The following is a 26,700-nucleotide window of genomic DNA, read 5'->3' as shown; positions in this document are numbered from 1 at the left end:
GATGGCGACTCGGCCGTCACAGCGGGCATCCATTCTTCGGTAGGCTGTCGCCGTGTAGCGATGCGAAATCGTCTCGGAAATGTTTCTTCCCGATGACATGGGACCCCCGCCTATTACCCTTATGATCCCCAACATACGCTGTAACCACACCCGTCCTGTGAGTACGCCGCACGGCCAGTTTTCCACGCTTTATTTTGGCTCCGAGGGCCAATGCTGATGCCAAATGTTCCTTTCCGTACCCGATCCGGCCCATCGTTGCATCTAGCTGCTGCTGCTGTGTGCGCGGCGTGTGTATTGGAATATGCGTGCTGGATTTCACGCGAACGCCAGAGGTTTGGACCCTGATCTCTAATTTTAATTCGGGATGAAAAGCAGGACTTCTTTTTGCCAGAAACGGCCGCGACCCAAGCCTTTGTGAATGGATTTTGAGGGGCCATTGGGGGTGCTGCTCCGGCCAGCGTAGTTCATCCTGCCCCGTAATAATAGCGTGCCGCTCGGATCGTTTCATCGCTGATGTAATACAACTTGAGAGTACGCGTAGAGAAAACGGAGATTTTATTTCCGGTTTCATCGTAGCCGGCGCGCCTAGTGTTACAGCAGCGCAATGCGTCTGCTGATGTTGGCACTGGTTTCCATATCGTCAGCTGTAGTGCGACTGGCAGACAGCGGTGAACGCCTCGACCTAGGAATGCATGGGCTCGCGTGCAAGGTTGGGGAGATGGCGTTTGTGCTCTTGATTTTGCTCTTTTTACTGCGGAATCGCGTTTTCCGTTGCATCGTATTCCGTTATAAACAGACGCAGGCGTGGTGGGTGCTCATGGACCGCGTTTTGCATTTGCTGTTTTGCATGCGACGTTTGCAGAGGCACGGCTAGCTTCAACATTTATTCGTGAGGAAAATGGCGCGCCGAAAATCGTCGGACAAATGCAACCAGCAGCAGAAGCCGAGCAGCCTGAAGCAGAAGAACAAGGCCAATAGCGACGATGAAAATTTCACGTGTTTCAAAGATCAGCTCAAGGCCATGGGGCTGACCCTTCGGGAGATACAGGGTGACGGGTAAGTCCCTTGACGCAGCATACAGTAGTGTGCCTGATCTCATTTACTCAATTATACTGCTGTCACTCTGGCTGCCAAAATTGGCTTCCTCAAAAAGAGAGGGAAAAGGATTGTCTAGCTGCTAATGTTATTTGCGCAACAATTAACAAATGTTTGCTTCATGGCGTTTATTAAACGAACATGAATTAGTATCGTGCATACGTAAGCTATTCTGTACATGTGCTGTGTAAAACAATATACTTTTACGGTCGTCTTTTTTTCCTCGCTGCTAGACCATTAATTAACATGCAGGTGATGCCATGTAGGTTGTGCAAGTGAACATTTAATATAGCAGTGTGAACTTGTATAGAATAAATAAAAATTATTTAATAACTTGGCAAATGCCAAGACCTTATTTGTGGCCTGATTTTATGGCCATTCCCACTGGTTGGTTTGGTGCAACATTCGGCCTGTGTGGTCTATGCAGTGTAATTAAAAGGAATACTTTTTTGTTTATTTTTTGGTATTAATGCATTGTCAGATGCAGTTAAATGTCAATGAAGTGAGAAAGCCTAATGCAGTTCTTCATCAGTATTTGCCCAAAAGTAATTCATAATGGTTCCTTCTTCGTGTGCTTACATTAACAGGTTTGACATTTCAAGCTTATTATGGAGGGCTGTGTTGTAGGACAATGAATGTATCTATGAATTACCATATTTTAAGCGCACCACCGTTTTCTTCAGCAAGGCTCCCATAAACTGTGCATCCCATGAACTTGTATCCATGACTGTACACCTTGAAGCTGTAAAGCCTGTGTGTGCATGCACGTATCACGTATGCTGGAGGGTTTATGGAAGCATATCTGGTGTGAGCTCGAGCTGCCATCTCCCGAGGTTCTATTCATTTCAGAAATACGGATTGTGTGATTTAAATGCATTTTGATGTATAAAGTGTCCAAAGTGAAAACATGTTGCAATTGTCCCTTGCTCTTCATACATCCAGGTGGGACATAATTCTATTCTGTATCATTTTGGCATAGCTTCCTGTTAGTGGCCGACTCCTCTTAGAGTAGCTACTTCAAACTGGGACACCTCATATTTTGCACAGAGAAGCATAAGGTTAGGAATAGCATATGGAGCTGGTCAGATTAGGCACTTTAGGCAAATTAGGAAACAGCGCAATCAAATTGGAATGGAAAGCAGCGCAAAGCATATGAAAGTTGAGAGAGAAGCGACACACGCATACTGTTCTCTCTCGTGCTTCGTGTGTCTTGTGCCGTTTTTCATCCAGAATGGATCAATACCAACTAGCTTAACTTTCCTTGCTGTTAAGGCAAACCAAGTTTCAAAAATTGATCTGAATTATTCTGATTGGTGAATAATCTGAATTTTAATTAGCACGAGTCTAGAGCCATCGTGCATTGCAATTCGTAATGTGTCTAACCTTGCCTAAAATGCAACCTTGGTTGACTTAGATGCTCTCACAGTTCCATTTGTTATGCATCAGTTTGCTTCTCATCATCTTGGGATCGATAAGACACGATGCAATCTTTGTCCGTAAAGTTTCGAAACTGTTTTATTTTCTTCTCTAGAAATGATACCCCAAAACAAATGTTGGTACGTATGTGTAGCGCCATCTTTTCTGGATAACCAGAGCTATTTAAGTTAATTGCTGTGGCAGTTGCTAGATGGCACTACATGTAGAAAAATACGTTGTAACTAGTCGTCTGCGCATTCTACTGTGAGTGAATGTGGAGAGATGGACAACCACCTCGAACAGCGTGTAAACATAAAATTCTGTGTGAAGCTTGGCAAAATAGCCACACAGACATATGAGCTCCTTCGTGACGCTTACGGCAACGAGACGTTATCGCGGGCCCGAGTTTTCGAGTGGTAAAAGAGGTTCGTTTCGGGGAGAACGTCGGTGGAAGACGACACAAGGCAGGGGCGTCCTTCAACCTCACGGAATGAAAACAACGTGGCTCGGAACAAGGAAATCGTACAGCAAGACCGCACCATTAGAGTCCGCATGCTGTCAGATGTTCTCGACATCTGACACTTGGGGAAACGAAAGCTGAATGCCAAATTTGTGCCGCGCTCCCTCACACAGGACCAGAAGGACACGCGGGCATCAGTGAGCGCTGATTTGCTCTCCGAGGCAGAGAAGAATGATGCATTCGTCGACAGCAGCATTGCTAAGGACGAAACATGGTGTTTTCAATACGATCCTCAAACAAAGAGGCAGAGTGCCGAATGGCGGTCCACAAGCTCTCCGGCGTCAAGAAAGGTGCGGCGACAGAACACCAAAACAAAGACAATGCTGATAGTTTTTTTTTCGATGCCAGAGGTGTCATACACCACGAATTCGTCCCACAAGGGCAGATGGTGAATCAGGAGTCTTATATCTGCGTGCTCCAACACATGCGTGATGCACTGCGACGCCGTTACCCTGACTTATGGGCATCTGGACAATGGAGCCTTCTCCACGATAACGCAAGGCCGTACACTGCTCTCAGCGTGACAAAATTTCTCGCCAAGCACAGCATTACTGTATTTCCCCATCTGCCATACTCGCCCGACCTCTCCCCATGTGATTTTTTCTGTTTCCTCGTGTCAAGAGAGCTATAAAGGTCACTGGATAGGGAGCGTGGAGGCCATTCAAGACGCCACGACAAAAGAGCTGACAGCCATGCCAAAAGAAGTGTTTTTCAACTGTTTTCGAGACCTCAAGAAATGTTGGACGCTGCAAGGGACTGCAAGGGAGACTATTTCGAAGGAGTGCTGCACAAATGATTTCAATGCTAAACGCATTTTTATAATGCACTCAGTCTCGGAACTTTACCGACTTTCGTTCAGTGCAAAAAGGTTTTCTTGAAGAAAAGATGAGCCATAAACATCATAAATAATGTATCACTGCTGCTGGCTGTGATGGGTTGTGTCTACATTGTGTCAGCAAGAAATGTCTAATTTCAAATTGTAGTGACTGTTGCATTACTTTTGAAGAGAGGTAAAATGCTTCTCCAGCAACTCTCTCATGCTCGGGCGTCATGCACAAATAGCATTTAACAATGTTTTTCATTCATTGTCATGCTTGGTTGCAGTACTTGCTTACTGTAACAAAAAATAAATTGGATTGCTCTTTTGTTTTGTGCCAGTGGCCTACAAAAAAGGAAGGATTTTAGGAGGACTGAACTGGTGGGCAGGTTAGCACATGATGTCAGCATGCAAACACATGAATGGCACGCAGAACAAGCAGGCAGAGGCAGGGAAGTGCATGTTAGTGCTGTGTGCTGTTCATGCATTTATAAGCTGATGCAAAAAATGAACGCAGGATTTCACACCGCGAGGTAGTAGTGCCTCCTCTAGCCAAAAGGCGTAACACCTGTTACCAGAAGAGACATAGAATATTGCAGGGGGTATGCTTTTATAGCTGCTGATTGGAACAGTGTCCTTGGTTCCTCATGTTATTTTATATGGACAAAAGTACCATTACTGCACTAGGTGATGACCAAAACCCATTACCAAGTGCAGTCTTTGAGTGGATAAAATCCAGTGGTTCAGTGTGGAGAAGCATTCGTATCTTCCTCTTTTAATGGTGCAACAGCCAGCATCTTTTTTTATTTAATGCCTGGAAGCTTTCTTTTTCTTGGTCTGTAACCTCTGCAAAAAAAAAAAATAGTATGACATTTTTAGAATAAAAGAGTATTTAGTCAAGTTGTATTGCTTAAAATCGTAAATAGAAAATGTGACATTCATACTTCTTTATTGCAATTCCTTTTTTCTTCCTTTACACAAAAGGAACTGTTTGTTCCGTGCGCTCAACGACCAACTCGAAGGCCACACGAGGAACCACCTCAAGTACAGGTTCGAGACAGTGCAGTACATGAAGGAGCACAGGAACGATTTTGAGCCATTCGTTGAAGACGACGTTCCTTTCGACCAGCATTGTGAGTGCACTTGGGTCGCAGTTTGTCCGCTGCTGTTGGGTCATTAGTTTTTGGCTGTCATGACTCTTGTGGAGCCGCCCTTCTGCCTCGTTTTAAAGTGATAGTGTTAAAGGCCCCATTACTCAGAAAATCCTGCATTGGCGTTGTTGGCATTGTTGGCATTGTGAGCGAAAAATCACGAACATGACTCTGGCAGGTGGTGCCCAGAGAGCAACCTAGGAGGCAGGCGAACCATCAAGGTTGCATGACCTTGCATCCATAATCTGCCCACCGGGTAGTGAGCAAACTGCTCACCGTGGCAGGTGGCAGTTAAATTAATGATTGGTTGCTTGGGAAAAGTAACCTGGGCTCTGCAAGGCCCACCACTGGGAGCACCTGCCCTTGTAAGGCAGTGGCGCATCGCTTAATCGCTGCACCACTGTGCCAGGAGGGGTATGATGACTCGCAGGGATCTATTATTGTAAAGTAGAGACTGATCGTTTGCATATATTGGAATTAAACCATTACGCTATCGCGTCATACCCTTACGGCGGAGCTATGTGTCCTATCGAATTTTGAACTATTTCATTGTTTCATTAACACGACACGTAATGGTGTGCAAGGATTAGCCACCTACAAAAATAGGAGGGTGGCACAAATCCTGTATACACTGACTGTATGGTGCCCAGGACATGTGTGTTACTTCTGAAGCAGCTGTGGTATCTGAAGGAGCATCACAGCTCCACATGCATTGCATCATAGTTGGTTTAGGTTAGATGAGGAAAGTACTCTCAAACCTGTAACGCCATTGCACTTGGAGATAAGTGCTAGGCAAATGGGGCAGGCAGTCTGGCTTATGATAATGGTGCATACGTAGTGGAGTTATGGTGAACACTCGCTAGGAACAAGACACTGAGCTCCTTCAGTGATTGCAAGTCAAAGGTGTGGAAACATACAGTAATGCAGCCCTGGCAGCGCGCATATGGATGATGCAATAATGTTTCCTTCATTTCAGCTGTCAAAAATTCTGATTAATTGTTCCAGGAAAATGATTTTTCCTGAATTTGCTGGTTGTCTACATTGGCTCGTTAAGCAGTTTGTCTTTTCTCATCTTGCAGTACATAACCTGTCTCAGCCTGGCACCTACGCGGGCAATGATGCCATAGTTGCCTTTGCCAAGCTTCACGAGCTTGTTATCGTCATTCATCAGCTAAATACTCCTCTGTGGCAGGTGAGTGTGGCCAGCATATACACAGGTGCATTTGACTTGCGATAGTTCATCTTAACCTAACTGGGTGCACTGCTTTCTTTTATTGAGTAATTGAAAGTTTAATAATCAGGAATTGCATAAAATGTCATCTGAGACACAACTGCTGTCAAGCACATGAGGAGGTGTCATGCAAAACATAGCTTTCACAAGTTCAGTCCTGCCCCTTATACATAGTCGTTGGTCCATTGCTTCTAGAAAAGGCAAGCTAGATGCCATTGTGCATCAAAGCCTGTCTCGATCTTTTGTTCTGCTTAGTTCATCGCAGTCTCTTTTCCTTCTGACAGAGCACTTTTATAGTTTCCCTTTGAGATACAGTGTTACAGGTAATAAAAGGAACTTTATTTGTTTGGCCATGGCTGGGAACATTGCAAGACTGTTTATTGTAGCCCGTTATGGTCCTGGAGTTGGACTTGCTAATTTGTTCTGCCTGATTAAAGTGCCCTTCCTAAGTGATTGCTAAACCTCACCATTATCTAACACTACATCTATATTTGTTATGCTGGTTTCATTTGCAAAAGACCCCAAAACTTAAATTAACCAAAATTGCTGTTTGAATGAATACCTGGACAAGCAGCATTTCAAACAACAGGAAGTAGAAATCATCCAGTTTTGAATTACTGCAAGCCAACTGCACTAGTCTCGCGGGGTGTTGTCAGTATGGCAGCAACTTGGCTGCTTATTGCAACAGGCTCTGTTGTTAAAATTGCTTGTTTACTATACTGTTAGCCTAAGTGAGCTGGTACAGTGTGATTTGAATAAATATGGCACACTAATGAAACAAATATTTTTGTTAATAGAAGCACCATTTGAAATTCCATTGAAAGGGTGCCAGCAAAACGGGTGGTGGAGGGGTAAATAAAAAAATTGAGTGCCTGTAAGAAATTCCAGTCGTAATTAGTGCGCTTCCGAGAATGAGCGTACAGTTTCTATAAACTGGAAGAGGTTGTCATATAGAGCTGCCTCATTTTATGGCATTGGATGCCATAAACGTCCGTACATATCTTGCCTTCTCGGACAAGTCCAAAGAAGAGTTGTGGAGGCACAATAGGCTCCATCTGGCCACCTTCTCCAGCTACTGAAATTAACCCTGAAAGGTAATTACATTAGTTTCATCTAGTGGCATGTAATGGAGCTGAACAAGTAGCAAAGGAAAACTTGTGCCAGAATTTCGTAAACTTGTTGACTTGAATTTGTTGTCTTGTTTGAATAAATTTCTTAACTGAGTAATATAATCTTTGTCTTGCCCACTTCAGGCATGGCAAGATGTCAGATGGAAAAGGGACCGAGGTTAAATGTTTTTCTCTTAAAAAACGAGGGGTGTGGGAGGTGGCAAGAAAAAAAAATACAAACCTGTACCTGGTTTGGAGGACTTCTGTATGCGTCTACGAGATGTGCCAGTGCCTTCTTTGCTCTTGGTCTGTGTTACGAAGCATTATTTTCAGAATCTTTGAAACACACTATGATGTTGTCTCTGTACTCAAAATTGTCTCTTGTGCTTGCTTAGGTGAAGGGCACGGACAAACCAAATGCTGTGGAGCTTCACCTGTCCTACCACAATGGCGACCACTACAACAGCGTTCGGAAAATCGGCGATAATACTCAGGGTCCCGCATCTATCCGATTAGCTGTAAGCCAACACGAAGTTTGAATAATGCCCGTCAATGGTGGCCCGCCCCTCCTATTTGTGCTGTGTGTATCATTTCCTTCTTAATCCCCACCCTTACCACTTGAAGTGTGTGATTCAACGCCGCCAGCCATGGCTTAATGTCACCTCTGCAGTGTACTCATACACAATACCCAGCCCAAAATGTTCTCACATCAGCTGCTATTTGCCGTTTTTCTGCATATTCTAATGTGCCAGGCCGGCACAACTTTTTTTTTTGTACTGTACTGCATGCCACGAACCCAGAAAACAGAGTTCCTTGGTGTACATAGTGTGATAAAATGTACATATGTAATTACATAATTATAGACCGACAGATATAGATGACACCAATACTGTCGCCTTTGAAGGTAAATGCTGCCTCCTTGGCCCTTTTGGGCCTGTACCACCAATGTGCTTTCAATAAAAGAAAAGGTGTGGGAGTATGACCTTGAGGAGAGAACGAAAATGAAACTGTGTTTTGTGTGCGTTTCTCACTTGGTTTTTGCTTTCCGATTCATTGTAGTGCGTCAACTGCTGAGGCTCTTAGCACTACATTTTTTTTTGTTTGCCGCACATTATATTGATTCTTTGTGCAGCAAAGTATGTAGACTAGGTGCTACTAAGTTACTTTGTGGGAAGCAGCTCTTCTGGTTAGCTTCCATTTAATGCCTACGCATGTATTGGGAGCCTTGTGATCATTTACGTCAAGTCATATGCGAAATAGCTCGTGCTAAGTTGTAACGGGCTCTTAACGATAGTTATATGTGTTTAATCTGCAATTTATATGCAGCTAATACGCACTATGTTAATACATTGTGACTGATATGGTTCTTAGAAATGTATGTCGAGGATTTTACTATTATGTAATTATGCAACTAGCATGAATTCGGTGCTTACAGTGAAGCCACTGTGCATGCTTTGTTGTTGCATTTTCTGGGCCCCATTTGTCTGAACTGCTCAGAAAGTGGGTGCCTTCTGCAGTGTTGCGAGCGACATTAAGTCATGCTATAACTTTAGTTAGGCACATGACAAAATGCTGCATTGTGTGGTCAAGTACTTCGTTACTAATGGCAGGAAAGGGGGTGTGCCACGCATGATTTTAGGGATGCTAATCTGCAGAACAAGCTGATTCTTAGGAAACCTCGGCTATGCTATATCCCCCTTCCCATCCTGCTGTGTGCAAGGTGAAATTTTTTTTGTCCTATTCTTTGTTGTCATAAAGGTTGCCTGCTGCTTGCTTGCTTTCCTTAATGTTGCCTTGTCATTGATTGGCTGTCTTGCTTGTGCATGCCGCCCTTCACTTTTGTCATCTTTAAGTCAAAGCATTGTCTCCTGTGTGTTTTACCAGCGAAAGGGTACGTGTGTTACTCTTTAAAATGAAAAGCCAAGTAAGTTCTATTAAGTAAGTTGAGTCATTTTCAAGTTGAAGCAGCGTTGTATCCTGTGTGTTTGACCTGTAAGAAGTGGATACGTCGTACCTTAATATTCGAGACCGAATAAGTTAAATGAGTCCAGTGCAGTGACATCAGCAAGCCAAATGTAGAGTAAGTTTCAGCCAATGTTGTACTGAATTCCGAGGGCTTCGCACAACTCATTATGAAGCAGCTATTTCACACTTGTTGAGAAATGCGAGGGAAAACATGCTACATATATGTTTTAAAAACTGTGCACAATGAACATTGAAACAAAGCTTTTAGTCGTCCTTGTGCAAGATCTTGCTTGCAGTGTGGAGGGCTAAGCCACTGCTGGGCCATGTTTCTTCTCAGTGTGTTGATGGTTTTCTACATGTGCAGATTTTCTATTGGAATGATTAAGATTATGCCAGGTTTTAGGATAGTTGCACTCAGGATGTTCTGTAGTATGTAACCAAATTTGGATGTCCATCAAAGAACCATAGTGCGGTCACTTGCTACAGTGCTGTACTGAGCCTGACAACACTAATTAAAATGAATATGGGTTGAGAGGGAGCTTGGTCTGCTAGCAAATGTTTCGACAAGAGGGCTTGTCTTCCTCTGTGCCTAAAACTGGACCATAAAGGACTAAAAAAGTAATTTCTGCGGACTTTAGGCTGTGCTTTCGGAGCTGTATAAACTAACTTCTGGAGGTAAACGTGTATGGGTCATAGCAAATTATTGAAAGATTTATTTGAGGAGAGCAGAGTAGATGCAGCGTCTGCTGCAGGGGCACAGGCTAAATGCTATGGTGCCTGACGAAGGCCTCTGCCTTTGACGAAAGTGCAATAAAGGATTAAAAAAGTCTTTAATTTCTGCGGACTGTAGGCTGTGCTTTCGGAGCTGCATAAACTAACTTCTGGAGGTAAATGTGTATTGGTCATAGCAAATTATTGAAAGATTTATTTGAGGAGAGCAGAGTAGATGCAGCGTCTGCTGCAGGGGCACAGGCTAAATGCTATGGTGCCTGACGAAGGCCTCTGCCTTTGACGAAAATGCAATAATACTTTGGCATAACAAGAAGGTAATGCACAGAAGAAAAAAATTGAGTAAGTAATACTAATATAGTCACAACATTGACACTTTACTTTGGCATTTACTTTTGGCAACATTCGCGTTATCTTTTGGCATTTGTGCAATTTTGTTTGTAGAACAGCATCGTGCACATGTAGCACTCGGAGATAGATGATTGCTCCTCAGAATTTTTGTGCTTGGTACCACTTTGTGTAGTTGATACTGAAATGTGCAAAATTTCAAATCAGTTAGTCAGCCTGGCTTTACATTGATGCAAAGTCAGTTGCAGAGCTGTTGTTTCATTTTAGAAAAAAAAAAATTCCATGTTAGTGGCCTGAGTGCAACAAAGTTCTGCTGCATGTCACTGCAACAGGAGCAGTCCAACGTGCATTTTTTTGCAAGTTTGCTTTTGATAAGGTTATAAAGATTTCAATTTTTCCACATGGGTTTGCTGTACACGTGCGAGAGGAATTTGTTAGAGGAGTCTCTTACGTTTCTCTCTCTGCCTGCCTGTCTGCCTTTGCCACCAGCTTTCTCTCCTCACTGTCATTGCCATCCAAAGAACTGTTTCTGTTCACGTATGAGAGTGCATGCATGGGAGAGTGTTCATAGTGCGACCCAATTAATTTGCTCATGACTTCTTTGAATGAAGGCACCGAAAGTCGACAAACAGCAGAATTCAAGTAGAGAGGGGGCGTCTTCCGGCGATGATGCAGCAGCACAGCTGGAAGAGCAAATCATGCTTGAGACCGGCATCCATGTAAGTTGTGCCTCGTGATCTCTCTGTGACCGAGTTTCAGCTTGGCCAGACGTGTTATTTCTGTAAGCATGGAATCATGTTTGGAGGGGGCATTCAAGTGATTTCATAGGGAAAATTTGATGGAGCAGGAATGAATGCAGTCGCAAACCTATGTGAATAGCCCATCTTGAGGTCTGTCAGAGTGGCGCTGAACTAGGTTCCGAGTAGTGACATCAGCGTGTGTTAGAAAATGCAGCGCGTCTTGGAGGAGTGCATCAGCAGGAGCCCAAAGAGGAAATGTGGCAGTAGTGTTGATTGTAACCCAGTGAAGTTCTCTCCCACAATTCCAGAAGGCACTCCCATGCAAATTGTTTTATACTCGTTCCTCCTCTCGGCAACAGTATGGATGCGTTCTATTTTATTTTTTGTGTATCCCTGATCTTTATAACTCGAGGGGGAAAATAGTGGAGCTGAACTTGGGGAATTAATGGTTTGCTGAATGCTTATTACCCTAATTTCCAGTATACAGCCCGCACCCGGCGTATAGTCTGCAGAGGTCAATTTTGGCTGAAAAAGTAGATTGTACCTGGTACATAGTCAACAGGGACCAGGTATGCAATTGGTGCATAAAATTGAATGCCCATGCACTGGTTAGTATCATCCAGGGTGTTGGAGCTAAAATAGCATGCTGTTTGTACTTTGATAAAAAGGCTCGTCATCGTGTTTGGCATCACCCCTGTTAATTTCTTCTTCTGGCTCAGGCTTTTGCATGCCAGCTTTAGTGAAGCCATTGGCAATAACTTGACACGGGATCGCTTTTCAGTATTCCGCCATCCATATGCACACTTCTGCATAGGTTCACGCCCTTCAAAACTGAGATGTAGCAGCTAGTTTCGGTAAGTTTGCATGTTGCCAGCCAGCCAAGCAATGGCAACAGAAGCATAGTGCAAGTATCACGGAACTTAAGACCACATTGGGTATTTTATGCTATACTGGGTGAAACTCGAAAAAAATGGGGGGGGTGGGGGGGTGGGGGGAAGGAAGGTGTATAGCGTGCACCTATAGATAATGCACAAAGCTGAAAATTTTAACTGTTAAATGTGTATAGCCCACGTACTGTATATTGGGGAATTACAGTAGTTACACCCTGTCACTTTAAATGATACTTTCATAAATGCTGACTCTTGAATGATCATAGTCTGGGACGACGGTTTTAGCGTGTGTTGATTGGTCAGATCTGCAGAATCGTGCGGTGGAGGAAATGTGTGGGCGTGTACGCTTGCTGGCAACATTTTAGTGCTGCATAGCTGTCGACAAGTGTGCAGAGATTGATTCTAGAATGAAACATTCTCCTTAATCTTAAAAGAAGAGATTGAGCAGTTACATTGACTTTGTCATTGACGGTGACACTTTCCTTGCTATTGAAGGCCGTTGGTTTTAATGCTGCTTTCAAGGCAGAGTGAGGACTGAGTATATGGATGTGAATGTGTAGGACACGTTACATATAACCAAATATGCTCAGAAATGTGCAGATGTGCAGTCGCGGCCACAATAATGCAAAACACGCTTCGCCTTACCCAGTGAAAATTGGGAGGGACTTTATACATACGCTAGAAAATGCAACTAGTGCACTTGCATACATACCCAAGAAAACGTCATGTTTTTTTTTTTCTATGGACTGCATGAGAAAAGTTTGAATGCTGAAGTATGCTATATTTTGATCACGCCTCTACATGAATCCCCTTTTTAATGACTTTGTGGGATGTTGAATCGTTACAGGGGCTAGTTGGTGGTTCATCGCGTGGGAACCGCGCTGAAGTTAGACAAGAGACACTGCGAGGACAGCGACAGACGAAGCGCGAATTTTCAGTTCAAGTTTTGCGAAGTTGAAAGTTCGTGCTTCGTCTGTCGTCGTCCTTGCAGTGCCTGTTGTCTAAGTCCAGCGCAGTTCCCACACGCTCCTGTCAAAATTGATTATTTAGATTGGAGTGCAGTAGCTAGTATTTCTCAGCATGTGGTGGTGATAAGGCAGGTATGAGCAAAGTTACTTGGTGTGCCCTGCATTCCTTGAGACGGCCCACTATGTGTGTCACATTGAAGCTGATGCATTGAGCTTTGTGTTTGGGTCTGATCATACTGGTTTGCCCTAAGCCAGTGATGTCTGGATGTCATGATGGCAACGGTAGTCTAGTGGCTAGTGACTGCGTGACAGTGGTAGTAGCTGTATAAGAGACACAGGTGTATCTTTGCTCAAGATGAACAAAGGTGCCAAGCAGGACAGATTTTTGAGCCTCCTTTGCAGAACAAGTGATCTGTTTATCGATTGCTACGACAGCATTCATCAGAATCGCAGTTCTGCTGTGGCTTGTCAGTCAATTGTGAATGCCGCCGAGTTGCTGGTTATTGTACCAGAGATGATGACTGGCCCAAAGCGAGTTTCAGATATCACTTACGCTCCCAGCGTCCTTAATGGTCCTCTGGCATTTTTTTTTAAATTTTTCTTTGGGGTTCAACTTCTGTCCAAGCACGAAAGCCATGCAGTATGTGGCACATAACAGGAGGTCATATGGAGGAACAAAAGTTACAAATAGAGTACACTGTTTTCTTCAAAGCACTGCACCTGAAGTAAATCTTTGTACCTAGCCACAATTATGATTATTTCAGATCTTCAGCTAGCTTAGATTTGCAGATTTAGAAATGTGAGAGAAAAGTAATATCACCTGTTTTCTGTTTGACGTGCTAAACAGAAGCAATCCTTGTAACCATGAAAGGTGCGTGCTGCGGCTTTTTATGTTCTGCAGCCATGAAAATTTACATCTCACTTTCTTTTAAGTACATGCGCCTCTTGTCGTTGTGTTCCCCAGGACTTGCAGCTGATAAAGGAAGCCCTGCAAGAGAACGGCTTCAACAAGGTGGGCGCCATTAGCCAGCTCATGACCCGCAGGGCCTCTCTACCTGGCAAGGACACTGGTGAGTGCCAGTTGTGAAGTCATAACATAACAACATAAAAGAAACCAATGGCATCAAACACCGACATGCATGCACTCAGAACAAATAGGCGTTACTACTGTTGGATGCAGTTGCATGCATTCTTTCTTTATGGAACAGTCTGGATCTAAGTTTCGTGTGCTGTTCATGCCTCCACCAGGTTTTCCGTGCAGAGCTACCTATGAGAACTCAAAGTCAGGCTTAGCATGCTTGGAAGCACAGGTGCTTAAGTTCGCACGAGTTCATGTTATTCAGTTGAACTTCATTGGAAGCTGGTTGATACCTAGACTATGCAGCTATAGTATTGTCTGGCAGAATCAGCACAGGACTAGGCTGGAAAAGGTGCATGGAGGACCCCTTCTGTATCAGCATTACACGAACTACGTACTTTGCAGCTCAGCCACTGGCAGTACTTGTTTTTAATTTTCTATTGCGCTAGTTACTCTTTGTGCATTTTGTTTAACATTAACTGAGCTGGACAGAAAAATCGCCATTCAAAATCTTGTGGTCTTCTTGGGCTGCCTCCGCTATCTGTTTCTCCCTCTCCATGTTGTAACTCTCTTGTCTCTATTGCTGTCTCCAGACCTCTGTGAGGAAGTGGAGTCGATCTGGAGCACAGACGGGCTAGAACCTTTAATACCCAGCGAAGGTGCAGCAGCGGCGGCAGTGGTAGTGGCGCCGGGGAATGGAGTATCAGAACCCGAAGAGGCCAAGGCGAAGGCAGACTCCACACCTGGTCAAAAGGTGAGCCCCTTGCCTTAACCTGCAGGATGGCTTTCCACTGCACCCTTGTGAGCAGCAGCAGTGGATCATGCTCCTTTAGATTAAATGCTATGAACCACTGCAGTAGGCTGTACCACATGAATTTTTGCAAGGAAGGCATGTAGCTATTTCTATCTGAATGCCACTGACATTCTGCTGTTGTATACTTATGCCTGTAGTGGGGTTCACCTGAAGAGCAGTGCTTGCCGAGACCAACCAGTGTTTGAGCTGCTGAGTGATCACTTGCAGTGCTTTCTTAGTAACTTCCAAATGATATGATTGGAACAGCCTTTGTTAAAAATATACAGCCCATTACCTTTGCTACTGGGCTGTATATCATGGCTTGTTGTGTGTCACCACTGTTCTGTGTGTCACGAAGGTGAGAGGAGCTCTTGTCTTCACCGCTCTGGAGCTTGAGGCTTCTGCAGGTGCTACGAGAGCCACACTACACAGCTTAAAAGCAAAGACGGTGGGCTGTATATTTTTGACAAAGGCTGTACATAACTATGAAGTTTTTACCACTACATGTCAATGTAAAGAAGCTGTGGTGAGCTGGTGCACTGCAGTGAGGTAACATTGACCCTTTGTCACACTACTAGAATGCTGTCACTATTAGTGTGGCCTACAAGCTCTGAATGCATGCCAGAGTGCACTTCTGTGTTGGGTGTTGCTTTGATCAACCCTGTATGTGTCGGTGCACAGCTTTGCTACTGCTATTACAGCTGCCATTGCACTTAACCTAAACACACATGGTGCAATACTGTATATTTTTATGCAAAATTTTCTGGCTGTGAAAGGTGGATGTGGACAATTCTGAAAAGAATCATGTGAGAAAGTTTGGGTTCTAAGAAACGGAAAGGCACCCGAGGCATGCCCGGTTTAAGTGTGACTGATGGCGGCAGTACAAGCCATGCCACTGGCGAGATTAAAAATTGAAAAGTGAAGGCGAGTGCACGCATACAAGCGGTGCTTAGTGATGCAAAAACTGAAATGCTCCCAACATTTTGATTGTCTGTAACGTCCGACTAGGGACTGTGCTCTTGCTTGTTCCCAGCTCAAACAAAATATGATGTCACATGGAAATGTGGCCCAGTTGTTTTCTCACAATCAATTTTAACTAAGCTGGACCTTTCGTTCTGTCCCATAGAAGCGGCTTTCGGCCAAAGCAAAGAAAGAGATCAAGAAACAGGAACGCAAACAGCGGAACATCCAGCGCAAGAAAGGCGACAGCAACACCCTCAAGGTTCGAAACGAACAGGAGACCAAGATGAACGACGTCATCGTGGCGGACTTCAAGTATCTGACCATCTGAGCGTTGCTCGACAAGCGAGGTTGCCGCCGCCGCCGCCTTCTCTCGGCTTGAGAAAAAAACGGAGTGAAGCGTACAGACATTCCAAGTTGCGTGCCTTAATGACCATTGCGTTTGGAGGCGATGATGTAGTTCCTGTCGACAAATTTGATGCCGCTATGGCGGGAAGGGTCTCCGGCTCCATTAACTTATTTAGTGTGAAAGTGGGTTATGAGCGTTTCTGCCTTGCCAGGAAGTGGTGTGTGTGTGTGCGTGTGTTGGCTGTCCCTCCGCCTTCCATGACGGACTCTGAGGGCTGCTCTTTGTTGTTGTTGCTTGGAAGGAAGCGGGGAAAGAGACAGAAACTTTGCATTTCAACCTTAGCCAATCAAACTCCTTCTCGAGGGCTCCCATTTCCTTGCCGTCGTCTCGCGACGGTGCTGTAGTGTGTTCCGAGACTCTCTGCTATGTATAATTTATTTAGATGACCAATGAACTGCTGCTCCAATGGAGAGCACATAGATGCTGTAAAGTTATGATGTTGGTTATAAAGGCGATGACCATAAATCTTTCTGTGTCCCTTGTGTTCTTCCCCTGATTATGGTACCAGGCAGATTGAGAATGACAAAGTTTATATATACAGACCGAATAACTAAAAATTCACCACTCAGGAAAGTTTATTAATAAACGTAAATGAGTATACAGTACACTGTATAAACAAAGATTTGCACACTGAACAATATTTTTGTATATTTGTGCAACAAACATGAATTTTACTGGCTAAATACGAATCCTATACGTACATTCTAGTGCAGCAAGCTCTAAAGGTTCTTTGTTTCTTGTCTCACTTGCTGTTCATCGTTGTTTCAGTGACAATGCAGAGTAGCTTTGCTGCAGTGTGACTACAAAGGGGAACATGGCAAATAAAAATGCCAAATTTGTCAAACTATTCATCACAACTTATTATCTGTAATCTCTCGGCCCTTTTGCTTTTTTGGAATTTGTAGCAATAAATTATATCTTTAAAATGATTCCTGGGGCATTTGAGAGCGCAATAAAGCTGCTTATTGTGTTTGTGTTTCTTGATTATTTTGCATTGTCGAGTACGTCAGTAAGCATGAAGATTTTTTTTTTTTTCAATATTGTTAGGGGCACTAAACTTCTCAGCTTGGAACAGATCTTTACGAATGCACTGGCATTATTTTTCCTTCTATTTTGCCTTAAAGGGGCTCTGAAACACCTTCCGATAAGAGCACATCAACTCGCTCAATCACTACACTGTGTTGTCATGAAAACCTGAGCCAAATAATACACTTCTACACGCAACAGAGGACCCACAATCAAGCGCGATTGTGGCGAGCCCTTCACGGTGACTTATTCATGCTCACACCCTCCTCCGTCGCTCGCATCTGCGTATACAAGTTGAGAGGTGGCTATTGGTTAGATTCGTTCATACATTAGGCAGCTACTGTGGCCGCGGCCAATAATGCGCGTAGCTCCGGCGGGTGAGGAGGATCCGCTCCCGGAGGAGGGGCCGGCGGAGGACCGCCGACTTTCCAGTGTGCAAAAAGTGACGACAGGAGAGAGAAAGCCGCGAAGACGCTGAAATTCAAATTTTGACCACAGATAGCTCAGCTTCTAGGAAGTGCATTAAAAAAATTCTTGCTGGACAATATTCATGAAGTGGCGTGCTTTAACATCCCCGGCATACCGCAACTTTATTGGTGCACCCTTTCAGAGCCCCTTTAACTTAGGATGGCTAAGAACACCCGATTAATTGCTGTAGACCAGTTTTTATGCCAGCCTGGTTAATTACATATGCTATATTTTATAAATTTTGATACATGAACAAAACAGACAGCCACATTCCCCCTTAATGCTAACAAAACAGACAGCCACATTCCCCCTTAATGCTGTAAATACTTTGTTCGAAATGCATAACACACGAACACAAGTGGTAAATGCGTGCCTTTTAAGTAACTTGTGAATTAACTGATTAGAACCAAGTATTTACAATTGGTGCAGTTTGTATGTGGGATCTTAATTCCCCTAAGTGATGCATGGGCTATGAGGGACACTCTAGTGGAGAGCACCGGATTAATTCCACACATGGAGTTCTTTAAACGTGCGCTGACTTTGCACAGTATACAGGCATTTTTGCGTTCTACTTCCATCAAATTTGGCCAGGACTTGATCCTGCGACCTTGGGCTCTGCAGCCGAATGCCATGGCCACTTGGCCAGTGTGTCAGTTGCAACTATATTAGGTAAAAGGGTAAAAGGCACTCGGCAGACATGAGCATTTGTGTCTGATGGGCACATTAAAAACCATGCTTGAGTATTATCTGGCATTTTCACAATGGTCACTTGATTGGCCACTGAGTGTTTTGGAAGCAAATAAAAGCCCATGATACTGTTCCAGCAAACTTAAATGCAACGTAGGAGTAAATATAGAAGCCAGCATACGGTTGACCATGTGGTGCATAGCTCGCATGTGGCAGTCTACTAAGATGCACTAGGCAGAATATAGAGAAGGGTGTTTTGCGGCAGTTGCAAAGCTATAAAGGGGCAGTGCCCAGTCCCATTACAACCTGGCAGTGGAGAAGCTAGGGTCAGTTGTGAGAAGTTTAGGCAGAAGGACGGTGTCAATCGAATGAACCACGCCGTTGCTCACAGCTGCATCAGGCAGGATGACAGTGGCATCATTGACACGAACACCACCTGCAACGAGACTCCTTCAGTTGACCCATTCACATACGTAACTTAGTAAGTGCAGTTAAAAGAAGTTGGCAAAGTTGTCAGTGAAGCCACAGTGATGCTACCACAGTGTCATTTCAGAGCAGATGAAAGCATATTTTTAAATAAGAAAATGAAATTTGGCACAGATGCGTGTACTGCAGTCGGATACAACTCAATTCTGCAGTGAAGCTGTGCCCACATTCAGGATCACCAAGCAAAGTTCTTCCATGTGCTTGGGCTGTTAACCCGAAAGAAGCGGGTTTGATCCCAGCTGTGGCAGTTGCATTTCGATGGAGGCGAAATGTTAGAGGCCCGTGTTCTGTGTGATGCCAGTGCATGTTACAGAACCCCAGGCATTCGAAATTCCCGGAGCCCTCCACTGCGGCGTCCCTCGTAGCCCGAGTCGCTTAAACCTCAGAAAATCCAAATTTTCCGAGGTAAAAGTAGAGCATTGTTAAACTTTTCTTTTTATCTAAACAAGAGGCCAATCATTAGAGGAAATTATAAACTCAAGAATTTTTATGTCTCTGGCTTATCTGATACAAACATTAAAAAGCTGATTTTGTTCACTGCTATGATTGATCAGTGGATTAATAAAGGACGCCGTGGGCCATGGCCCATCGTTACCAACTACTTGCTGTTTTTTAAAATTGTATAGTAGGTATAGCACAAACAAGTGTGCTTAAATGGCTTATGCAATGCATAAAGATGGGTAACGTGATTAAGTGACAGATGAGTGCCCTTTCTTGCATTTGTTCTATGAGTTGACCGTGCTTTCTATGCAAGGTCCAGACAGTCTGGTACTGACATGAGCAGTCTTGAGCCTGCCTGTGGCCAATGGGATAGTATGAAGATTATAGATAGAGATCTGACTAACAGAAATGTAAAAACTAAGGGTGACATGTGCTAAGGAAAACCTTACCAGTAAGTTTCATCCTTGCCCTTGGTGTTCCTATAGACATTCATGGCAAGGCAAAAATACTCTCACTAAGCAATTATGGTGCAGTGATTTCAATCTATGCAGTGTTGATTTGTAACGATGGACATAGTCATCCAGGCAGCATCATCAAATATTGGTGCAAGGTGGGGCACCAATTTACACTGCATTAGTCATTGTCTGCCCGAATCAAGTTTCCTCAGAAATTTAACGTGGCTGGGTTTCGTACCTGGGCTCCAAAATATCATAAAACGTTGATGAAATTGTAGAGTTAATGCTATGTTTAATATACACAGTTCAAAACAAAAACAGATATATATGTAAAGCGAACTAAACCTCCTAGATTTAAAGACAAACATTATTTGCTTTATTCTCTTAAAGATCTCGAGAGCATCTCAACCACAAAAGTATGGGACAACAAATTCAACCTAACCTTTCAATGCACAGAGAGAGAAACTTTTGAGTGATGAAGACGAAAAGGAAAGAAGCTTGCTCATTCTGCTGTTACCGTCCTTTTTTTTCCCTTTTTTCATTGTTGAATCGTTGTACAACCAGCAGCTTTATTAGTAAGCTGCAACATGAAAAGTACGGTTGCAAGATGCTGCTGTTCTTTAAGCTTACTTTCAACCCCCATTATAGGTATATGAGCCACTGCTTTCTTGAATTAGGCACTGGAGCTCCACAAATGCTGCAACCTTCCGATTCACTCAGTGGACCATTCACTGACAATGTTGTCGTACTCACCGTCAACAGCAATATTCAAGTTCTGCCCCTGCAGAGTTTTCAGCTGGCCATTTGTCAAACCAGCACTGTACCACACGTCAGGCACAACATGGTAAAGCAGCACCTCTGCAAAACAGTTTCAAAAGGTGCATGATGACACATTCTAGTTTTTTGTAACTGGTGATGGAAATTTCATTTCACTAGAGCACATGGGCTCCATTGGAGAAGGGTGATTATATGCCTGTGTAAGCTAGGTGTGCACTGCAATATATGTTACAATTGTAGAAGAAATTAGAGAGCAACTGCTCATTAGCATCCACGTGAGTACAGCCATACGGCTACAGTGGAAACTCGGATGTTTCCACTTTCTCACATGTTTCGCAGTGGAAGAAAAATATGTCCTGGTCACAGAGCAAGACTATAGTCTTCCTCCGTGGTCCTGGTTCAGGGAAATCTGCCCCACCTTGAACTGAACTGAGACCTACTCCACCCTGGTGGTCTCCTCTAAATGCATTGTACTAACTGTAGAAGCATGGCTCCATTCCCATATCGCTAGGAGTAGTAGCAGACATTCTGACGCACAATAGGTGCTTATTTCTAACTGTGGATGCAGATAATGGAAAGACATCAAAGGACTGTTCTACCCACTTCGAGATATAGTTGCAACAGAACCCAACGTTGCAGCGAGTGCATGCTAGTTCAGTCGCCGGTATTCATGCCATTGACAAGAAATAAGGAGCGAGCTCAAGTGCTTTCCAGAACATGCATGGCATCTACAGCTTTGATCTTGTCTTCAACACAGTAGACATAACGGAGGTACCATTCATGGTAACATCTGGGCATGTACCATAATGGTGTTTGCTGGTATGCAGAAATCTTACATGAGAATTTTGTTTTGCCATCCTCATCAAGTGAATTCTTTTCCTTTGGCTAAATGTAGCAATGCTATAATGATGAACATTAGACACAATGTCTTTATCAAGACTTTGTAAAGGTAAAACAACCAAGCTTTAATATTATGAACAACATTTTAATTACAAATGACGGAAGCCAACAGTTACCGAAACCAAGGAGCATAGGGGATGTCTTTTTGTTAATTTTGTAGTTTTTATCAATGGGAGATTAATAAAAGCAGAAGAAAAAACAACAACATGCCGCCGGTGGATCTGAACCCATGACCTCCGAATTTCGCGTCCGGTGCTCTACCAACTGAGCTACGGTGGCGGCTGTCAAATCTGCTTTCGGGGTACATATGTGTAGCGTAAGCGAACCTTAAGAGTGTTCATCAGTGCCACCCTTGTACATAGCGGAGGACCTCGTACATCCTGTATTACCGTGAGTGCCATGTAGGAACGTGGTCGAACAGTGAGGGCGGAAGCTGTTTGAGAACCCTCTTGAGCTACCCACGGCATCAAGACTGCCCTATTCAGGCCCTTGATGAACTTTTCAGAGGACAAGGGATATAACCTTTGTATTCTAATTTATAGACTGTTAATGGTTATGCACCATTATCATACAATCCCCTGTCTTCCGTTTTCAATGTTAATAATACCACGTTTGCTTTGAACAACATTCTCATCCTACCTGAGGTCTAGATTGGAAACAGATGGCTTACTTATCATTTTCTTTTTGGAAATACACACTATCTGAACTAAAAAATTGAAAGCAATGCGTAAATTTAAGATGGCGCTAAAATTTCTTGCTTTGAGCAAAAAAATCTTCAGTACGATTCTTCCTTGCACTATTTTGATGTTTTTAGTGTTTTCACTTTCCTTGCTAACCAACCACTTTGCACTTTTGTAATTTTTTATACACCTGCCTGTTTAGCGCCAATAGTGAACATTTGTCATCGCTTTTTTTTGTGCTCCTTGCTTCTGAATTAATTTGTATTTACTAATACGTTTTATGACTATGGGAACTTCCTCTGTATAACGTGTTTCTTACTTATCATCACAGAAGGTAACAAAGTATTGAGTGATCAATTAAAATAAACTCCAGAGCTAACAGCAGGCACTGCTAGCACACAGCATACATGAGAAAAGCTGTACCTTTCAAGGCTGTGACATTGCTCTTGAGCTTGTTGATGAGGTCTGGACTCAGCTTTGAGAATGCCTTGTCTGTTGGAGCAAACACTGTGAATGGTCCATCCCCTGCAAGACGGCACAGTATTTTGCTCCAGTCTCTTGTGTGCTACAGAATGAGTTGATGTCATATCCTTTGTTCTGGCAACAGCTACCACTGAAAGTGGCTACAGGCAGCTTGAACACATTGCACAGCCTTGTAACTAATTCTGCGTGCAGTAAAACTCAACTTAGAGCGGAAGAAAGCCCCGGTCCTGTTTGAGTTGTTGTGCTTTTCAAGGAAAAATATTTGACATCGCAAACAGTCAACTCTGGTGGACACCTGTGGCATAAGCAGAGCATGCCACGAGCGGGCCCTTTTCAAGCAGCTGTTAGGTGTCGAGCCAAGACCTAGACGTTAGATATGGACATGTAACGTATGGCATGTTTTCATTTTAGAAACTCTGGTTCATCTATGTCACAGCCTGCAATTTACCTATTGTTCTTTGTATGCTTCTAGTCTGCATGGATGAACTGACAGGAAATTGCAAGGCTATTATGCGGAGTTTGAGGGTAGATCTGCTTCTGCTGCTCCACACTGTACTGCACTGTGCTTTGTACAAGAGTTGGCGACGAGTGGGCGTCTTGATTTAAGTACAAGCAGATGTAGCTAGTCGTACGAGGCTCGATGAGCGAGGCAAAGGTGTCGTGACCTGAGGGCATTTGACTGACCAGGAAATATGTGACATTACATATTCTAAACAAGGAGTGTCTGAACCCATCTCCACCAGGCCTGAATTTACACTGTGTCTTAAGCCCTGTTTGGAAAGTGCGCAACATTGTAGACGCCACCAATGCAAATGACAGGCTCATGAAATTTTCCAAGAAGCGAAGTGATGTAAAAATCGCCTTCCATGAAACATAATTGACACCTTTAACTTCACTATACCTGTTGAAAGGCCAATCAACCTTTATTTAGCCAAAGGTGCCTTGCTGGTGGAAATTTGAAAATGACTCCACTTATATTTGAACTCCTGGAATATTGGAAATTTAGTATAACAGGATTTTAATGTGACATTAAAACTACGGATAAATTAAACACAAACAGACCAATAAAAAAGAGAAGGCAAAACTCTATCCTCTTTTGTATCGTGTGGCTGATGTTTTGTCCAACAAAGTGTTCCATTTTTGGTCTCCCCACTTTTCACTCTCCACAGCTTTACAATATTTTCCACATGCCTTAAAACACTGCAAGGCAGTCGGAGGAGCCACTGTACTTCCTAATAGCTTACTATTACATGCTTACTTATTATACTTTAATTTCAAGAATGCTGAATGCATTGAAAATGTCAAGAATCAATCACATGAATTACACAGGTAATTGTTCAAAATAAAACAGATCCATAGCGATGAAACACATCTGACAACACTGCAGTGAGGTGTGCATTCGAATCTGAAGTAACATGACAACTGCGTGACAAGTGCATCTAGTCTTGGGCCACAGCAAATCACAAACAATTCAATAGGTCAACATGAAGAAAAATCTTAGTTTTTGCTCAAATTTACATTAACATAGGGCCTGAATTAGAATGCACACGCTTTTGCATGTTACGTTCAGTGGTGTGAACAACTGGCACGATTCATGTGTTAATGTGGAAAGTCACGCCAGAGATATGTCATATAATCACGGGTTTGACTTTTCGGTTTCAACAACAACAAAAGATAGAAGTACGCTGAATTCAGTTATACCTAGTGGGCTGTTGATTATGAGTCACACTCGGTGAAAGTTGAAAATTAAACTATGTAGGGAAGATAGGAACATATGGGGATAGTGGTACTGTCGGATAAGCAGCGCAGTTGTGCGATTTGACGTAGTGCTCCGCTTGTTTACCCCTTTCTGTAGACTGGCAAGCACCATTTCCTCGCCGCCTGCTAGCTGAGCACTGTTTGCTCACTATGATCACCTGCTTAGAGCAGTTGGTTAGGTAGATTTATCAACTCCATGCAGGACACTGGCATGAAACTGCGCATGGGCATCACGAAAAAGTATCATGCTCTGGTTACCACAATTAGTGAGCTGCAGTTCCATCGCTGTCATCAACACGCAGACCATGTGATGCCCTGCCCTCTCACTCAACCCAGTGTGATAACCCAACGATAAGATGTCAAACTAGTTCTTAGAAGTAAACTTGTACTTGCATTTTTGTCTGCCGGCTGTCTCATTTACCTTCCGTTACTTTTTTAATGACCACAGCAATTCCTTGTACAAGCACAGCTCATGTACTTCCACCTGTACGTTAACTGCTGGCAAATAAACTCTTCATGCTGACAAAAACGTCGAGACAGACTCTAAGCGACTTTTGACCACACAGGATTGCCACTTTATAAAACACCAAAAGTCAGTAATCCATTCTTTGAAAAAAAAAAAAAAGATTAATGCATTCTGAAACAAACACTTAAGAAAGTCCGGTGAATTTTCAAAACATAAAAACCAAAAAGTCGAACCCCCATATATAACTCACTACGCATCACTATCAAAGCCCTAACTCAAGCATTTTTGCCCTAACTGTGTTCTAGCTTCATTCCAGCCTGCAGGCAAAGTTGCAAGCTTTGCTGATTCAGAATCTAATTTCCTTAGAGAAAAGAAAGCCAAAGACCATCACCTTTGTGTGGATGAAAGTATTTAAGTGCTTGTTGTCATCAGCTTACCATCCAAAGCATCATATAGGCCGGCTGTCTTGATCAGGGCATCAAGGACAGAGTATGCCCTGCAGCGGCCGAGTTCAAATGCTGCACTTCCCTTAAACAATGTGCAGATCACTTCTGAAAGCACATGTACAACTCCATTGGAAGCCACATTGTCGGTATTGGTGATGTTTCTTCCAGAGACAGTGACAGACTGCAATGTAGACAGGGTACAGCACAGCAAGTTAACACGATGGAGCTAAACATAAAGGCGATTGAATGACATACGTTGCAGCTTTCTACAAGTGAACTGTGGTCATTTTTTTCCAAATAAAGGTGCTACTGAGCTTTGCATATGTCATCCAGACTCAGCACTGGGCATGACGCTTGTAAGCACTGTCAATCTTTCTACAAAATAAGCAGTTGTGCCATATTTGCAATGAAACAAGAGTCTAGGCACTACAGGCACATTTTCTTCCATGTACACGTCTCATATGTAAGCAAGTCTTTGATGTTGACTAAAAATACTAATTAAAGATGACCTAGTAGCGAAAACAGCAATGGCAAAAATTCAACAGCTCACATGAGTTTGAGGGTAGCTATTGATCCGAAGTTTCCGGCCTGGCACGAAACTGTCTAGTAGCAAGTTGTTCTTGAATTCGGACTCCTTGTGTGCACCAAGTGCAATGTGGTGCTTGATGACATATTTCAGGGGCACATATCTGCAGTAGCCAGGCACATTTTCAAAGGCTTCATTTGTGGGGCCGAACAGCGTGAATGGACCTGAAGAAGTGGCCAGTGCGAAGTTTCAGTAGCTTGTAAACAACTGCTTGCATGATTCATACACGCTCAAGTATAAAAAAGTCATTTAAGATGTACGAAAAAATTGAAAAGTAAAGTGAACATTTCACACAGCTTTGGGGGAAACAAGTGTTCTGCTTACCTTCGTGGTTCAGCAGCCCTGCAAGCCCAACCTTGATGATTGCTTCAACTAACTTGGTTAGGTTAAGCTTCTTGGCTATCTCAATCAAATTGGAACGTTTGGTCGACACATTCTGCCATTCATCTGGCAGCGTTCCGGTCAGCGACTCGATAGTGTGCTCAGATTCAGGGTAGGTACGGACCGCTCCAGGCACGGAGTTGAAGAAACGGTAGAGAAATGTTTGATTGCCGATATAGCCAAGGTTAGGGTAGCAGGCAACAAGCTGGACAAAAACTACGGCAACGGCCACCGACGCCTTCATTTCTTCAAATTGCGCCCTGCAAAGCGAACTACCGACCGAGAACTGCTTAAGTGTTCCCACGACTGCAGCGGAAGAGTGGGAAGCGTGGACGTGCGCAGCGGGATGTCTAAGAATACGCTAATCTCCAGTCCAGTAGCGCCATCCGGAGCACACGAGGATCAAGACAGCGATACGCGACCCTAGCAACGACCTTGGCT

General features: G+C 43.6%; 2 protein-coding genes across 2 annotated transcripts; one reads left to right on the top strand and one right to left on the bottom strand.

Annotated features, from left to right (window-relative positions):
* LOC144120799 (OTU domain-containing protein 3-like) lies at window positions 1-17,203 on the top strand. The gene is made up of 9 exons (XM_077653505.1): window positions 1-157; window positions 863-1,056; window positions 4,833-4,981; window positions 6,079-6,191; window positions 7,735-7,857; window positions 10,993-11,100; window positions 13,944-14,049; window positions 14,651-14,811; window positions 15,977-17,203. The coding sequence occupies exons 2-9, from the start codon at window positions 899-901 to the stop codon at window positions 16,139-16,141; spliced, it is 1,083 nt and encodes a 360-aa protein (XP_077509631.1). The 5' UTR covers window positions 1-157; window positions 863-898; the 3' UTR covers window positions 16,142-17,203.
* LOC144120800 (transforming growth factor-beta-induced protein ig-h3-like) lies at window positions 16,777-26,697 on the bottom strand. Its single transcript, XM_077653506.1, has 6 exons — window positions 26,203-26,697; window positions 25,843-26,042; window positions 25,284-25,473; window positions 22,563-22,664; window positions 20,536-20,640; window positions 16,777-18,836 (listed from the first exon to the last, which is right to left on the bottom strand). Exons 1-6 carry the CDS (start codon window positions 26,501-26,503, stop codon window positions 18,700-18,702), a joined length of 1,035 nt encoding a protein of 344 aa, XP_077509632.1. The 5' UTR covers window positions 26,504-26,697; the 3' UTR covers window positions 16,777-18,699.
* Window positions 26,698-26,700: the final 3 nt, after the last annotated feature.

This window comes from Amblyomma americanum, chromosome 2 (genome assembly GCF_052857255.1).
Source record: "Amblyomma americanum isolate KBUSLIRL-KWMA chromosome 2, ASM5285725v1, whole genome shotgun sequence".
NCBI classification, from domain to species: domain Eukaryota; kingdom Metazoa; phylum Arthropoda; class Arachnida; order Ixodida; family Ixodidae; genus Amblyomma; species Amblyomma americanum.
This window is presented reverse-complemented; position numbering and strand designations above follow the sequence as displayed.